The 14,662-nt window shown below is 43.3% G+C and overlaps 1 protein-coding gene across 2 annotated transcripts in view; it reads left to right on the top strand.

Moving 5' to 3' along the window:
• Nucleotides 1-14,662, top strand: part of DISP2 (dispatched RND transporter family member 2) — a 38,152-nt gene that overhangs the window by 15,017 nt on the left and 8,473 nt on the right. The window contains exons 2-7 of one of the 2 annotated variants that reach the window (XM_073348782.1): nt 1,681-2,133; nt 5,192-5,221; nt 8,693-8,816; nt 10,990-11,105; nt 12,012-12,106; nt 13,266-13,363. In XM_073348782.1, the coding sequence (XP_073204883.1) occupies nt 1,681-2,133; nt 5,192-5,221; nt 8,693-8,816; nt 10,990-11,105; nt 12,012-12,106; nt 13,266-13,363 (916 nt within the window). Of the gene's footprint in view, nt 1-1,680; nt 2,134-5,191; nt 5,222-8,692; nt 8,817-10,989; nt 11,106-11,987; nt 12,107-13,265; nt 13,364-14,662 lie in introns of both variants that reach the window. The other variant, XM_073348781.1, reaches the window with a different exon arrangement.

Here is a 14,662-nt window from a genome sequence, read left to right as displayed (position 1 = left end):
ATTCCCAAATGGCTGGCCATGTAATTTCTGGAGTACATGTGACCTGAACTTCATAGCAGTCTGTATATGCTTGACAAATAATCTGCATTTGCGTGTTCGTTGGTACTTTTGAACTCAATATTATAACAGTGAGTGCCCGAGAATATTGCCCACCTCTGTAATTGTGCTGCAGAAGCCATTACTAATACTCTTTGGGTTAAAAATTGAGACTAGAAGTTGATTATCCATAACTAGAGTAAATTGTTTCCTATAGTGATATTGATTAAACTTTTTCCCCAGGCTAACCTCAGAGCTTCTCTATCAATTTGAGATACATTCTGTTGAGGTAAGAGATCTAGAAACAAAGGCAATGGGCCTTTCAGTATGAAAACAGGCAAACTTTAGAGACAAAGATCCACTATAGTGTGCAAGGATCTTTTCAGATGCTGTAAGACTCTTGCCCTTATCAAAAGCTTTGGTGCACTGTATGGACCAACACCATTTCTTTCCATTGTGTAACAGTTCATTTGGGAGAGATAACACTGTTGCTGTGTTAAGCAAGAATCTATAGCAATAACTGACCATCCCCCCAAAAGAAAGTAATTGTGACACGTTTTTTGGTTGGGATGCTTTAGGGATAGCTTCAGCTATCTCTTGTAATTTACGCAATCCATCTTTGTCAATGGTATGGCTACAATACATAACTGAGTCTTTGAAAAATTCACATTTTCCTTGTTTGCTCTAAGCCCAGACTATGACAGCCTCACATGTGCCTTCTGGAGGTTTTCCAGGTGCTCTTCATAACTAGCTCCCATAAAATGTATATTGTCCAAATAACACTGAGTGCCAGGAATACCCTCTAATTCCTTGTCCATGGCTTGCTGCCAAGTAGCAAGTGCAGGTGCTATTCCAAATACTAGCCCATCTCTCATCAGTTATGCCAGTAGTGATTATATGTGGTTCCAGTCTCTTGATGTAGGTGGCCAGTTCTTTACTGAGCTATCAAAAAGTTTGTTTTCCCCAAACTTTCAGACATTTTAACTCCTTTTCCCCTTTTTAAATGAATAGTTCACTCATAGTCCCAGTGGTGGTAGGTTAGTTTCCTTTAGTTTCTGTTTCATTAGGCCTCTTGGTTACTCTTTGTTTCACGGTATTCCTGGATTATGATCATTCATTATTGTGTCTTTTGCCCTTTACACAACAATAAGAGCATGAAGAAACCACAAAGGAACTGTGGGGTCCACATAACCATGGCACAACATGGAAAACGTAGCTACATACTCACAATGCTACTCTGCCAGGTTTCTAAAACACAAAACACAGTAAGCACTCCTATAAGGCTCACTAACTATTTAAAAGTCTACTACCCAGTTCCCATACACTACATTAACCATTGGAACATATTACCTAGGGATGCGGTGGAGTCTCCATCACCTGAAGTCTTTAAATCCAGCTCATATATCTTTCTTAAAAAAAAGTAGACTCACTAGCTCAACCACAAAATATGGGCTTGATGCAGGACTTACTGGGTGCAGTTCTATGGGCTATGTTATGTGGGATTTGGCCTTGATGATCATAATGGTCCCCTCTGACTTTAAAATATATTAATCTATCAAAACCTTTAGACTGGGAGATGTGATCCCATACAGGGCCTTTCCACCACTCTAGTACATGATAAAATTGTTCCATGTTTTCTCACAGAGAGAAAGTAAACCCAGAACCTTGCCAAACCTGTCTTAATGTGCCAGAGATCAGGAAGACTGAACCAAGCCATGGTGGAGCTCCCTGGGAAAGAGTCTGTCCAGTCCATCGGTGCCCTATCACTGCATCTCCCAGCTTGGTGAGAGGTCGTCTGCCTTCCTCCAGCCGCATGCTTGGACCAATGTCTGTTCAGTCCAATGGTCAGGTGCCATCCAGCTCCCAGGACTCACATCAACATCATCTATATTACCATTGCAACCAGCATGAACCTAGAGACAGCTATGCCTTGCCCCCACTGCCAGGGCATGGAGAGAGGGCCACTTTGTGCTCCCACCATTCCAGTGGGAATTCTTTACCAGCTTCCCACCACGAGACCTCTGAAAGTCAATGGAAACAGTGGTCACATGACCAGCAGCAGTCACGACCAGTGCAGCGCCACATTGTAACAGTCAGGTAAGCCAAAGTCTGTACAGGTCACAGGGTTATTCACAATTGCAGCTGGGCAAAATTTTTCTACTAAAACTTTTTGGCAAAAATAGCAAATTTGGTGACCAAAATATTTCACAAATTTATGTCAATCTCACTGAATTGTTTCAACTGCGGAAAAATCCCCTAAAAATTCTGAAAAATCAAAAATGCTTTGTTTGACATTTTCTAAACAAAGCATTTCAATTTTTTTATTTGAACTGACTTTTCATTTTGAAATTTCCTTTAATTCTATTTTTAAAGAATTAAAAATGTTAAAAATTGATTGAGGTTGATTCAGGTTGATTGAGGTTGAGGTTGATTCAGGTCAAATGAAACATTCAGTTAGACCCCAAACAACTTTTTTCTTACTTTTGATTTGCTGAAAATTTCAAAAACGTACAATTTTCTCATCAACCTGAAACAATTGGTTTCCTAATTTTTCAAGATTGCCAGTTAAATAAAATATCCATTATTCACACTGCTCTGCTCTCAATCTCTCTTAGAGCTTTGGGGTGTGCTGGGAAGGGAAAGTGCTGTGCTGGAGAGGTGGTGAGGATGGAGATGGGGAGCAAGGCTCTGCCAGCTCCTCTTCTGCTTTGGGGCAATAGGCACCCCCAAGGCACATGGAGTGAGCAGTGCACTTGTGTCGGGCATACAAGCAGTTCCTAGTTCCTTCCCACTGTGCACCCCACGCTTTGATCCTAATAGGACTCATTAGATAATGCCTCAAACTGGGGTCAAGACATCTAATCTAGCCATGATCAGGCCCATGTTTTGCAGTTCTCATATTTTCTTCTGGTATATTGTAAGAAGTACCCCAAAACCCTTTGGTTCTTAAGTATTTCAATGAGCCGAAGAGTGCATTTCATCCTGTGAGGCTATCAAAATGCTGGAGAATCCCAAATAGCTGCCAGGGTCTCCTTTCTGTGGAAGGAACATTCCACTTGAACCGGGGTGTTCTATCTTAAAGTATGGTGATGGTCAGAAAAAATGACTGTAAAAATGATCTTCTCACTCAACATAGTAGCTCTCTGAGAACTAAACTGGGACTTAAAGCCACTGCCTGGGTTGGTTGTAAGTGGAGGCTAAGGAAAAGCCGCACACTAGCAGGCATGCATGTGTCTGGAAGAGCTGTAAGAGTACAGCAAGGAATGGCATCTACTACACCCCTCTCCTTATTTTTAGGACCACTATTGGCACTAAAGTTCCCAAGCCCTTTAATATCACACTGACAGGCACCTTAGAAGATCCTAACAGAGGTAGATTAGATAGTGTTGAATCTATCCCTGCACTCTGGTACAAGGTTAAGCACATTCTATCCCTTTATTTTCTTGAGCTATATCTAGCAACAGAAAAAAACCTGTGTTTTCCTCTGTTTGCACTGTAGAGCCTCACAGCCACAGCTATCAGGGAGTGACTAGGATCCTATTTTAGCTCATATACCTTCAACAAAATTATCAGTTAAATTCTTTATAATAGGTGATTTAAGCTACAGACTCAGCTGGTTTTGCAAAGCGTTTGCAGAGTTTGCAGTGCTGGCAGTTAGAAAAGTCATAATCATCATCACCACAATACTGTTATGATTTGTAATCTGAGCAAATTTGCTATAGATTTATTGAAAGAGAATTACTATATAGATCCACAGTGCATCTTCTGACTGTAATCTCAGTTTAAAAAAGAATGTAAACAACACTCCAAAATCCAGAGAGAGCTAATGCTGCATGAAAAAACTGTGAGTGATTTATAACAAATGAACATGTGCCATTGAGTACCTTGGAGAGTACAATGTTTGGGCCCTCGTCATTTGCTTTACAAATACCAGAACTGTTCTGTTTTGCAATTCTCCCATCCATGTCACTCACAAAAAGCTGCCACCATACAACTGAAAGTCTCTTAAGCAGCATGCACTTTTACATGAGATACGCAGGGTTCTCAAACTTCACTGCAGTGTGACCCCTTTCTGACAACAAAAATTACTAAATGACCCCAGGAGAGGGGACTGAAGCCTGAGCCTGCCCAAGCCCCATCACCCCAGGGGGAGGGGGGGAGGAGGAGAGAGGGGGCAAAACCAAAACCTTGTTGCCCCAGGGAGCCAAAGGTGCAGCCCAAGTCTTCAGCCCCGGGTGGGGGGTCTGTAACCTGAGCCCTGCCACCCAGGGCCAAACCCAAAGCCTGAGCCCTGCCACCCAGCCCTGGGCGGTGATGCTCAAGCTTCGGCTTCAGCCCCAGGTCCCAGCAGGTCCAACGCCAGCCATTAAAACAGGGTCGCAACCCACTTTGGAGTCCTGACCCAGTTTGAGAACCACTGAGATAGAGAATTTTTATGTTGGGCAATCCTGAACCTTCCCTGAATGAGGAGGTGGTAAGACTATACAGTTAAAGGGGATGAGAGGAAAAAAGGTTCTTCAGATCTGAAATGGAGCTTTTGTTAATTGTGCAAGTGGAAAGCTCAGGCTCAAAGGTTTGGTAACAAAAGTGACCTTTGAATCCCTCAGAGAAGACTTGTTTGCTGAACTCCTTAGAACAGTGCAGCTAGGAATAACAAATGTTCATCTATGAGGGCATTTGTTTTGTGGCAAATTGTCATGAGCAGTTCCATATCGCTCAACCCATTATCAGCATTGACTGCAGAAAATAGAGCCCAATGCACAAATGTTTACCCTGATGGAAAAGCCCTATTGGGTTTAATAGAAAATTATACTCTATTTTGAACCATCCTACAGAATTTAATGGAGAATTATACCCTTGCTATGGAAAGGTTAAAAAATCTTCCCATAAGGCAAAAGATCAGGAGTGGGATTCAAACCTACGTCTCTTTCTGTTGTGTTTCTTTAAAAGACCAGTGGGAGAAGAGATTGTCCTATTCATTAGACTGCCTCCTCATGATGTATTTAGACTAGTGTCAGATAGCTTTCATCAGCTGGAACTGCACTGTACAGCTTTCTTGTTTTACAGTTCCTGAAAGGGTTAACTTGCTTATTAACAGCACAGCACACTGCTTCAAGTTAAAATAATAAACCAACCAATCTCTTTCTTTCTGCAGACATGACAAAGTTTTCAGGATGCCAAAAAGGTATGTTAAATATCAAATGCTTCCTTTCCTGCTATCCTATTATCATTGCTCTCCTACCCTGCTATTAGGAAACACAGTGTATTATTCCTGATGACATTCCAGACAGGCGCAGCTTCAGAGGCAAGAGCAGAGCTCCTCATTAAAGGCTTCCCATCTGTCTGAAAAATCTGTTTCTGTTTGTGTAATAAATTTAACCTGCATTCATGAAGAGCTTCATTGTCTAGATAGCTTTTCTCCAAGCGTGCGCTTTCTCTGGCCCAGCCAACAGCTTTATTTGTTTTTCTTGATTGGTCTAAACCAAGCCTAGAGGAGCAGCCAGGTCCACTGGCTTGGGAGTCAGGAAATCTGGATTCTATTCCCCACTCTGTCACTGACTTTCCATGCCACCTTAACCCACTCATTACACCTCTTTGTGCCTCAGTTTCCTTATTTGGAAAATAGGTATAATAATGTTTACCTACGTCGGTGAAATGCTTTGAGATCCAGGGATGAAAAGCACAACACAAGTATTGTAGATATTAAATGACTGCAGTGGATTCTCCTGGGTTCTGCATCTCAGAATTAAAGCAAACTGGAAGATCTTCAGACACAAGATTGCTCGATGTGAGGGTAACAGCAGTAATAGTCTCAGAGTTTTGCATTTTCCCACAGTATCTAGTGATGGAGATGTGTTTGTCAAGGTTATGTGTAATGCTTCCTAGTTCTTCATGTATTAATGCACCAGAAGCTCTACAATTAAATTTAGATGACTAAAATGTTTAAAAGAGGTCGGGGAGTATAAAGTGCAACTCGGAATCGTGTATGACGGAAAGGTGATTATGGACAATCTAGACACACTTCTGGAAAGAAATGTTATATGAAAAAAGATAAATAAAATAATTACTTGTTGCCCTAATCTCCTGCTCTATGTTTCTCATATTTAAATCCAAAGGAATGAGAAAAGGAGTACTTGTGGCACCTTAGAGACTAACAAATTTATTTGAGCATAAGCTTTCGTGGGCTACAGCCCACTTCATTGGATGCCTAGAATGGAACATATAGATAGATAGATATACACATACATACAGAGAACATGAAAAGGTGGAGTAAGAGGCTAATTAATTAAGATGAGCTATTATCAGCAGGAGAAAAAAAACGTTTGTAGTGATAATCAAGATGGTCCATTTAGACAGTTGACAAGAAGGTGTGAGGATACTTAACATGGGGAAATAGATTCAATATGTGTACAACTTATAGCTAATTTACGGTATTTTTCACTTTCTATTCTTCCTCTTAATATCATGCTTGGAGAACACTTAACTTAGAGAATGAAAACAAATGCAGGAGCACCCTTTCTGGCTGCTACAGGGCTGTTGCATTTGGGTTACCAGCACAGCAGTGGAATGTAACAATTTTAAAAATTGGTTTTGTTGAAATGCATAAATAAAAAAATCATGAAAACATTTTTGTAATTCCTTTCACAACACTCCATTTAAAAATGTAATTTTGAGGCCTAAAACTAATTAACAACATCCATTTAAGCTAACATCAGCAAGATACAAACTGTTTTAACAGGTGGTTCTCTACCTCTTAGTGCTTCCAGTTTTTGGTTTACAAACTGTGTTTATCAGGTAGGTTCTCCAGTGGATTTGTGTAAGAATCTTTCACCTCTGGAGGTTGAGGGCTTGATGTTTAAAAAGTTAGGCATCAAATTACCACAGCCCCACACATAAATAGTTAATTTAATGTGCAAGTGACCATTTCTGATCTTTTGCATGCACAAATACCTGATTTGCGCATGCAAGCTTAATAACTATGTCTACATTTAAAAAAAACAGGTCATAGGTTCAATTCCAGATTCAGTCACAAGTGAAAACGCATTTCATGGGCTCATTCTTGTCCCTGGTTATGACGAAGCTACATTACTTGACACAATTAACAGTCTCTGGCTCACGAGACGCATGGGACTGGGCTAGCTAGAGTATTACGGTTCAGGATTGAAGTGCAGCGGCACAGCTTCTGAGGCTTGTAAACAGTAAATTCATCCATGAATCTAAAATACACCAGGAGCTGTTTGCTAACAAATAGTCCTTAGACCTTACAAAGACATAAATATTTAGAAATATACCAGATCAGATCAATAGCCCTTGTGGTCCAATATCCTGTCTCCAACAGTAGCTAGTGCCAAATGCTTCTGAGAAAGGTACAAGAAACCCCAGGCAATTAGATGAGGTCTACATTAGAAAAAACTTGCCAACAGACATGCCAAACCCATGAAAAAAACGCAGAAATTGGGCTTCAAGTTAAAATAATAAACCATTTGGGCTTAATTGGCTTGTGAGTTGCTTGTTGGCTAGTTTTTGGCTTGTAGCTTGTTGCTTGTTTAGCTTGTAGCTTGTTGCAGTTTGTTGCTTCTTTTTTTTTTGATTGGCTCCTGGCAAGTAGAGGCAAGGGGGAGAGAATTAGAGGTGCACAGCAGGCCCACCACAGTCCCAGACTGCACGCCGGGGGAATCTAGTCACATAAAATGTTGGGGTTCTTAGGGATTGGCTTGTTTTGAAATGGGATTAGCTTGATTTTTGGCTTATTGTGAAAGTCGGGGTGCTTATTTACTGCATGAAAGTTGGCAACTGTGCTTGCCAATATAGCTATACCAGCAAAACCTCCTGGTGCAGCTACAGTTTATACTGACAAAAGAGTGCTTTTGCTGGCATAACTTATTCTTTGTCAGTTTATGCCAGGTCTCTCTCTTTCACACACACACACAAACACACACCCTTAACCAACATTACTGTGCCAGCAAAAGTTTCTCATGTAGACCTGGCCTAAGAGTTTGCCGTATGTTTTGAAGCATGAGGGTTTATATCCCTTATAAAAATAATTCTATCTAATATAACTTTGAATGATCTTATTATCTGCATACATTTATAATTTTCTTTTAAATCCTAGTAAGCTCTTAGCCATGACAATATCTTGTGGCAGCAGATTCACAAGCTGATTATCTACTTACCTGTGTATTCTGTTGAGATCCCAAACTTCATGCTGCTTCTTGTCAGTTACACACTGACTAGACTGTCTGGCAGTGGATAGTTTGGATTGTGCAATGTGTGGGGGGAGGAGAACAAAATAATAAGGGGGGAAAAACAACCTTCCCAAATGGATTTTTGCAGTTAAATATTAAAAGCCACATTTTGCCCAGGGAGGCAAGTGCCTAGTTTTTACTATTTCCAATTGAAAAGGCAGGGAAGTGTAGGGATGCAGAATGTAATTACCCAAGTTAATGAGAACTGCATGCAAGCATCCAATTGCAGACAGAATGTGTTCAGTAGAACTCCTACCCCCTGAGCTTTTTAACAAATAAATGCCCAAACTAGGAAGCCCTCATTCTAGTAAATATTCTTCTTCTAACATTGTGCTGGTACCACAGCATGTTTCATGTTAATATTAGAAATCAGGTTATCAGCAGCATTTGTTTTCTCCTGTTCATTCCAGTTATTCCCAGGTGATTGCTGAGTGGCCAGTAGCTGTCCTTGTGCTCTGTTCGGTGACCGTTCTGGTTTGTACTTTAGCTGGCCTGCTAGTTGGAAATCTGCCAGATTTTTCAGAACCCTTGATGGTAAGTCCCTGCAGATGATATGGGGCAGGCATGTCATCCATGAATGCAAGGAAAATCAGTGGAAGAATCAATTATGTTTTCTTCCTGCAGTGTAAAATTACCACATTCCCTACTCCTCTGGAAATGGATGGAGAAGAGAACAGACCTGTAAATACATGAGGACATTAAAGACACTATCACTCTCGCATTCCCCCAGAATGCTCAATAGTTTATAGTATCTACCACCAGATGACAATCTGCTACCCCCTTATTCTCAGAAATATCAGAAAGCACATTAGGATAAAAGGGAATCTGCATTCCCTGCTCTTCTTTTGCTAAGAGAATCACAGAAATTGAAAATGAAAAGAAACCTGTTAGGTAAACTAGTCCATCCCTCTCATTCAGTACAGGAGTGTTCTCTGCACTGAATTTGCCTGTGCATTGGCCTGTCATAGTTTTAAAGGATTTTAGTGAAATTACTTCCTTTTGGAGACTATTTCACTGTTCATGAAAACATTTTTCTTGTTATTTAGTCTTAATGTTCCTTTGCTCGTTTTCAACATATTGCTCCTAGTAGTACCCCTTTACTATTTCCTAAATCAGGGGTCTCAAACTCAGATGACCACGAGGGCCAGAAGAGGACTAGTGCATTGGCCCGAGGGCCGCATCACTGACACCCCCCCTCACTGCCCCCACTCCACCCCTTCCATGAGGCCCCACCCCTGCCCCGCCTCTTCCCACCCCTTCCCTGCCTCCATTCCAACCCCTTCCCCGAAGTCCCCACCCGAACTCTGCCCCCTCCCTGCCCCCAGGGGGTGCAGGAGGGGTACGGAGTGTGGCAGGGGCTTAGGGCAGGGAGTTGAGGTGCAGGGTGTGGCAGGGAGTTCAAGGCAGAGAGTTGGGGTGTGGGGTGCAGGAGGGAGTGTGCGGTGTGGCAGAGGATTGGGGTGCATGCAGGGGGCTCAGGGCAGGGGGTTCGGGTGCAGGAGGGGTGTGGGATGCAGCAGGGGGCTCAGGGCAGGGAGTTAGGGTGCAGCAGGGGGTTGGGGTGCAGGCAGGGGGCTCAGGGCAGGGGGTTGGGGTGCAGGAGGGGTGCGGCAGGGGGCTTAGGGCAGGGAGTTGGGGGGCAGGGTACAGGAGGAGTTCGGGCTCCAGCCTAGTGCCACTTACCTAGAGTGGCTTCGGGGTGGCAGTGGGGCGCACTTGGGCCAGGGCATGCTCCCTGCCTGTCCCGGCCCCGCTCCCGCTCCACTCTGGGAAGCAGCCGGAACCATGTCCCTGCGGCCCGGGGGAGGGAGGGGTGTGGGGGAGGGCACAGGGCTCCATGCGCTGCTTTTGCCGCTCTCCAGGTAACTCCCCCGAAGCTCCCATTGACCGCGGTTCCCCGTTACCAGCCAATGGGAGCTGCGGGGGGCGGTGCCTGGAAGCCAGGGCAATGCACGGAGCCCTCTGCCCCTCCCCCCCGGGCCACAGGGATGTTGTGCCGGCTGCTTCAGGGAGTGGCCTCGGGGCCACGGGGGGCAATCCCGGTGGCCGGATACAGCCTGTGGGCTGTAGTTTGCCCACCCCTGGCCTGGAGGTAGGCCGGGGGTGGGGGCGCGCGGGCTGCTTGGCAGGTCGTAGGAAATAGCCCCACGGGCCGCGTGTTTGAGACCCCTGTCCTAAATAGTTCCTCTCCCTCCTGAGTGTTTACCCTTTTCCTCTATCTAAGAAAAAATGTTCTTGAAAAACATGGAAAAATACCATCCTACTCAGACAGGCTCTAGGATGAGATGAAGGACACCTTTCCAGGAGAGATTGAGAAAGAGAAGAAAATCATTCTGGTCAAGGTTCCAGTGTGGACTAAAGACTGTGTCGAGAGGGAAGAAAATAAATCCTACTTCTGCAGCTGTTGATTTTGGTTGACATCCCTAATCTAGAGAGGAAGAGAGAAATCCTGCTTGGCCTGTTCAGGATGAACTATCTCACTACTGGCCAAAAAGGAAAGGATAAATTATATTTCTGTAGGTTCACATGTGGACTATGCCCCCCTTTCTAAGAGAAATTCAATTTGTGTGTGCCTCAAAAATGTGATTAGATTTTAATAATCAGACACGTGCTGTGTCTGACATAAGGTGTGGAGGAGGTGGGCTAAGGAAGGTTAAGCCAAAGCACAAGTCTGACAAGTTAATAAAACCCTTTTGCTTGGCTATAGGGATTTGCGCCTCGAGATACTGACATTGGCAGAAAACTCATTGTCTGGAAGAATGTACAAACCCATACGGGCTATCAGAAGACCCTTTTGCTTTCTCCCTACGCTGAAAAGAACAGGTATCTGAATTTAGTTCTTTGGGTTTCAGTGCTTGCAATGCCACAATGAGACTGCTTTACTAATGATGTGACATCTTAGTTTGGTTGCAACTGAGTTGTAAAATCAATAAGTAACATTTTCAAACATCCCAAAGTGAATTAGGAGCCTAAATCCCCATTTTCAAAATTTATTTATGTACTTAAGAGCGTAAATCCATTGGCTGTCAATGAGACTTAGGCTCCTAAAATCACTTTTCAAAATAGGATTAGGCTCCTAGGGGTATGTCTACACTGCAATAAAAAAGCTGCAGCAACGAGTCTCAAGTGCCTAGGTCAGCTGACTCAGCCGTGTAGTGCTTGGGCTGTAGATCTAAAAATTTGCAATGTAGACATTCAGGCTGAGGCTGGAGCCTGGACTCTGGGACCCTCCCTCTCATGGGGTCTCAGAGCCTGGGCTTCAGCCTGAGCCTGAATGTCTACACTACAATTGAATAGCCCCACAGCCCAAGACCTGTGAGACTGAGTCAGCTGACCCAGGCCACCCATGGCCATGCAACGGGTCATTCATTGCAGTGCAGTCACTTAAGTCACCAAGGCACTTTTGAAAATTTAACCCAACAGCTTTAAGCATCTGCAGCAATAACTCAGTGACTCCCAACAGGAGTGATGTGGGATCTAACTCATGACTGCAAACTGATGCAGTCAAACCTGTACAACAGTCCAATACTGAACCCCTGGACCCAAACCATGTTTCATTTTAGGCCAGTGGCCGCTCCAATTGCATTATGTCTCATCAAAGCACATTTTCATGGTGTGACAACCCATGGCTAGTCAACCACATGACTTGTAGAAACATGTTGAATCCAGCTGTTCCATAGAAGGATAATTGTGATCTCTTGATAGCTATGGTGACCTTGGTATTAACAGAGGGCAGAGGTATATCCATGGCGAACAAGAAGCAAGAACAAGACGGATGGTAGAACAAGACTATGGAAAAGACAGTTTCTTTTGTGGGCCCCCAGGTGAGTGAAGTCTTAACATACACCTTCAAAATGTAACGACCAAGAAAGAGGGGACAGTGGGAAACTGCAATAGCACAAAGAGATGTAACATCCAGTACATGTGGAAGTGTTCAGAAAATGCCCAATAAAGCAGTCAGGCATAATACAATTCTGTGCACTCTAATGTGTCTTTCGTCTAGTGATCTTGCAGCATTTTGCAAACATTAATTTATTAAGCCTCCCCAGTTATCGGTGAGCAGAGCTAACTGAAATTTTGTACAGGTTTTAATTTTATTCTTGAAAAATGACTTCTTCCCTTAGCCCCCCAAAAAATCATTGATGAAGGGTGTGTTCTTAAAAAAAATTAAAAATTAAAAATTTTCTTCCAAAATTGAAAATTTCCAAAAATGTTCATTTTGGAATAATGAGAAAGTACCCATTTTATCTCTCAGTTTCTTACTTTCTCTCCTTCTTTTTTCCCAACTGGAACAGTATGTAAAAAGTAAAAAAATGAAAATAACACTTTGCCTCAAATAAATTTTTTTTCATACTTTTCCAGTGGAAAAAAGTAAATAATAAGAGGGGGGTGGGGGTTTCTCTCTTCCACAGTATTCCATTTTACAGATGCGTGGGGAAATTGAGCACAGAGAGGTTAAGTGACTTGCCTGAAATAACATAAGTGAGTGGACTTATGGGAATAGCACCTAGATATTCTGATTCCCAATCCCCTGCTTTAAGTCATCCTCTTAAGTACTGGAGTACAGAACTTACAGTTTCTCAGGGCCTCAGCCTCTCCCTCCCTCCCCCACAACCAACTATAGAGATTTTTGTCAGGAGGTAACAGTGGGTACAGAAATGGCCTGAATCAGATCCACAATAGTTTCGCTGTAGAGAAATGAACTTCACAGGTGAAAATTATAATGAGAGAACCCCATATGTCCCTCCTTTCCTGACCCTGATATATATGGAAAGCGTGATGAGGCAGGGGTCCCATGAGGCAATTTGCACACTTTATAGCCCTATCGTTCATCAAGATCCATAAGCTCTGTTGCTCCATTTCAACTGATAGAATTATCAGTGGTGGACTTACACACGGCATTATGTTTTTTAAGTAGACTAACTATTTCAAACAGTATGGCTGATTCCTCCTCGGTTACCTCACTACATTTCTGATTTTTAGGAAAGAGTTATTCTCAGCTGGTGTTTATGTCCACAACTGCTGGGAGTTTGTGGAACTTGCAAGCGATTCAGTCCATGTGTCAAATTGAACAGGACAAGGTTAGTATTACCATGGGGAATGTATACGTATGCAATCTCATTTCAATGTACTGGTTTAATCATTAACTAAAAGCTAGCAAGAAAAAAATCATATGAGAGATATAGTATCTTTCATCCTGGAGAATGCCAATGGATTTTACAGGTTTATAAATAAAAGAATAACTTTACCTACCACTGAAGTGCAGCTGCCTCTGGGCTGAAGAGCCATAGCTGTTTTGTAGTACACACACATCTTGGGCAAGAAACTGATGATAGTATATCGAACTGAAACTATAGGATTTAGGGTGGTTAATGTAATTACCAAAAGAGAAATTTGCCCATATACTGAGCCTAACACCCCACACACTACAGTGAGGAGGACCACATAAACAGAAAGATTAGATTAGATTATGATAGTTTTGTGAAAAGCACCATGGGATCTTTAATAAATATAAGTGATCAGATTCATTGGACGTTGGCACTTCCAACAGCACAACATCCTCTCTAAATTAGAGGTGCCAGATAAGATGGTGATAGATAAGCAATATGGCCTTCTATCCAGAGAGGACTGCACTGGATGTGACTAGACTTAATCTTCTAAATTGCCAATAATATTTTAATCCAAGACTGGTAAGAATGGCTCCGTGGTCTCTTGGCTGTAAACTGACAAACCTTTAATTCTGTGGATCGATTAGAAGAGGTGAGAGGCGGTGGGTTGCTCTGTGCCGCTGTCCAAGCTTTCTGGAAGCTTTCATCTGCTTCCTGTTTGGTCTGGAACTGTTCCCTTGATGCTGGAGACATCAGTTCCTCATTGGATTGTGGACCTAGGCCTGGTCCCTCTGGAAGCGATGCAGGTGATGGGGCTGTTTCCGTTGATGGTGAACCACTCTCCGCTGGTGCACTTTGGGGTATTTCAGGCTCTGGCTGAGCCTCTTGTGTAGAGTCATCTGCTGCTGCTGCCAGTGCAGGCTCGGTGGTGCCCTCTGGTGTTGGAGCTGTAGACAGGGTTGCAAGCGCTGGACTCAGTGCTGGCAATGGTTCTGGTGCTGGTTGCTTTGCCAGTTTCGGTTCGGGGACTGGCTTGGGCTGGGTCTGTGGGGCTGGATCCACTACTGCCATTGCAGTTGTTGGCAGGGGATCCAGTTCCACCACCTCCATCTGGGTTTCTGGTAACACAGACAGGGCCCTGGTGGAAGGCTCAGGAACAGGGATAGGTGTGGAAGCTTGCTTAGTCTGGCTGAGGGTGACCATTCCAACCCTCTTGGCCAGCTTTACCTGGTTGGCCAAGTCTTCCTGCAGCAGCATGGGAATGGGGTAATC

This window comes from Lepidochelys kempii, chromosome 6, assembly GCF_965140285.1.
Source record: "Lepidochelys kempii isolate rLepKem1 chromosome 6, rLepKem1.hap1, whole genome shotgun sequence".
Taxonomy (NCBI): Eukaryota; Metazoa; Chordata; order Testudines; family Cheloniidae; genus Lepidochelys; species Lepidochelys kempii.
The sequence above is the reverse complement of the archived record's forward strand: the minus strand, read 5'-3'. Positions and strand labels throughout refer to the sequence as shown.